The sequence below is a fragment of the Sitodiplosis mosellana genome, unplaced genomic scaffold, assembly GCF_009176505.1.
Source record: "Sitodiplosis mosellana isolate CC-2019 unplaced genomic scaffold, AAFC_SMos_1.0 Smas_scaffold_5594, whole genome shotgun sequence".
In the NCBI taxonomy this organism is placed as follows: domain Eukaryota; kingdom Metazoa; phylum Arthropoda; class Insecta; order Diptera; family Cecidomyiidae; genus Sitodiplosis; species Sitodiplosis mosellana.
The window spans coordinates 1-1,489 of record NW_022600836.1 but is presented as its reverse complement, the minus strand read 5'-3'; the positions used below and the strand labels follow the sequence as shown (position 1 = coordinate 1,489).

The 1,489-nt window shown below is 33.9% G+C and overlaps 1 protein-coding gene across 1 annotated transcript; it reads left to right on the top strand.

Moving 5' to 3' along the window:
- Positions 1 to 45: 45 nt before the first annotated feature.
- LOC129572839 (GA-binding protein subunit beta-1-like) lies at positions 46 to 1,483 on the top strand (the record flags this gene model as incomplete). Its single annotated transcript, XM_055452941.1, has 6 exons — positions 46 to 181; positions 434 to 590; positions 919 to 972; positions 1,048 to 1,146; positions 1,222 to 1,320; positions 1,395 to 1,483. Coding segments are annotated over exons 1-6 (552 nt in total), but the record flags the coding sequence as incomplete, so codon positions are not given.
- Positions 1,484 to 1,489: the final 6 nt, after the last annotated feature.

Sequence of the window (1,489 nt, the reverse complement as noted above, 5' to 3'; positions counted from 1 at the left end):
ACTAATGTGACCATATTTGAAAAGTGTATAAAAAGTTGCGTTCGATTCGTATGCCCATCAAAGAGTTCGTCAATTCCGAACAATTGATACGTTCACAGTAAACTTTTGTTAGTTCGAAGCTAGAAAAATGCTGAGTCGAAATTCTTTTACACTGCTACTCATTGGCTTAAGCGTATCCATGGTAAGTGGAAAATTTCAGTCATATTTTTTGTCATTTGATTCAGCCGAAAATTTAAGATAGTTTTTTCTAAACTAATTTCATTATTGAGCAGTATCCATGTTGAAATTGTCTAAATCAAAGAAAAAAAACAATCGTCCATTCCAAGAACGGTGTCCGTCGGACACTTTTTTTCGAATGAAAAACAGTTGAAAATCATTCCAATCTCATCCATTGTTCCCAATCCAATTCAATCACTTTGTTTTATTTTCACAGTTCTTAATCGTGGATGTGAGTGGAGAAGCACCACCCGGAAAGAAGAATAATGGTCATCATGATGCAATCAAACCGTCTGTTTCAGTAAAAGACCGAATCAAAGCAATTAACAGTCTCGCAAAGAAAAACGGTGAGGAGAATGCAGAATACCCTGAAGGTAAGATTGAAGCTCCATTTCTTTATCAAGTTTCACTCTCAAATTCCATATACAAATCACCGTTTTATCTATGGAGTAGATATAATATGAATACATACTTGTTTCAATTCTGGCATTTATGATTGTTTAAAGCGGCTTGTATTCAGTATTTTCTTTGGATTTTTGACATATCTCTATTTCATTCAATTTTTTCTGCGAAATCGAAGAGAGCCAGCCTCTGAATAGCGAAACGTTCAATTTTCCAATCATTTTCGACAATAATGTGTGGAAAAGCTCATCACACGGACACAAGACATTTTCACTGATCTATTTTTTTTTCAATTTTTAGTAAACACAAAAGACCTTAGAGGAGATACACCTTTGCATAAAGCTGCTGAGTCTGGTAATTTGGAGCATTTACTAGTATATTTAAAAATGTTTTGTTCAAACTATTTTAATGATCTAAATTATTTTTCAGGTGATTTGGCAGAAGTTAAAAAACTCATCAGTAAGAAAGCCGAAGTTGATGTTAGAAATGGTTTCGGAACAACGCCTCTCTCTTATGCTGCTATGGAAGGTAATGTTGAATAATCATTTTCACGAAATACGAAATTGGTTTGATCTTTTTCATCGATCTGTATTTTTTTTTCAGGACATAAAAACATCGTTGAATTTCTCCTCAGTAAAAAAGCAAAAGTTGATAATCCAAATAATTGGAAAATGACAGCTCTTCATTTTGCTGCTAGAGATGGTAATGTTAAATAATTATTTTCACGAAATACGAAATTTGCTTGGTCTTTTTCATTGACCTATGTTATTTTCCAGGTCGCCAGGATGTTGCTGACGTTCTCATCAGCAAAGGGTCCAACGTTTATCTTAAAGATAGTATGAATCGGACACCTCTTGATTTAGCTGCCAAA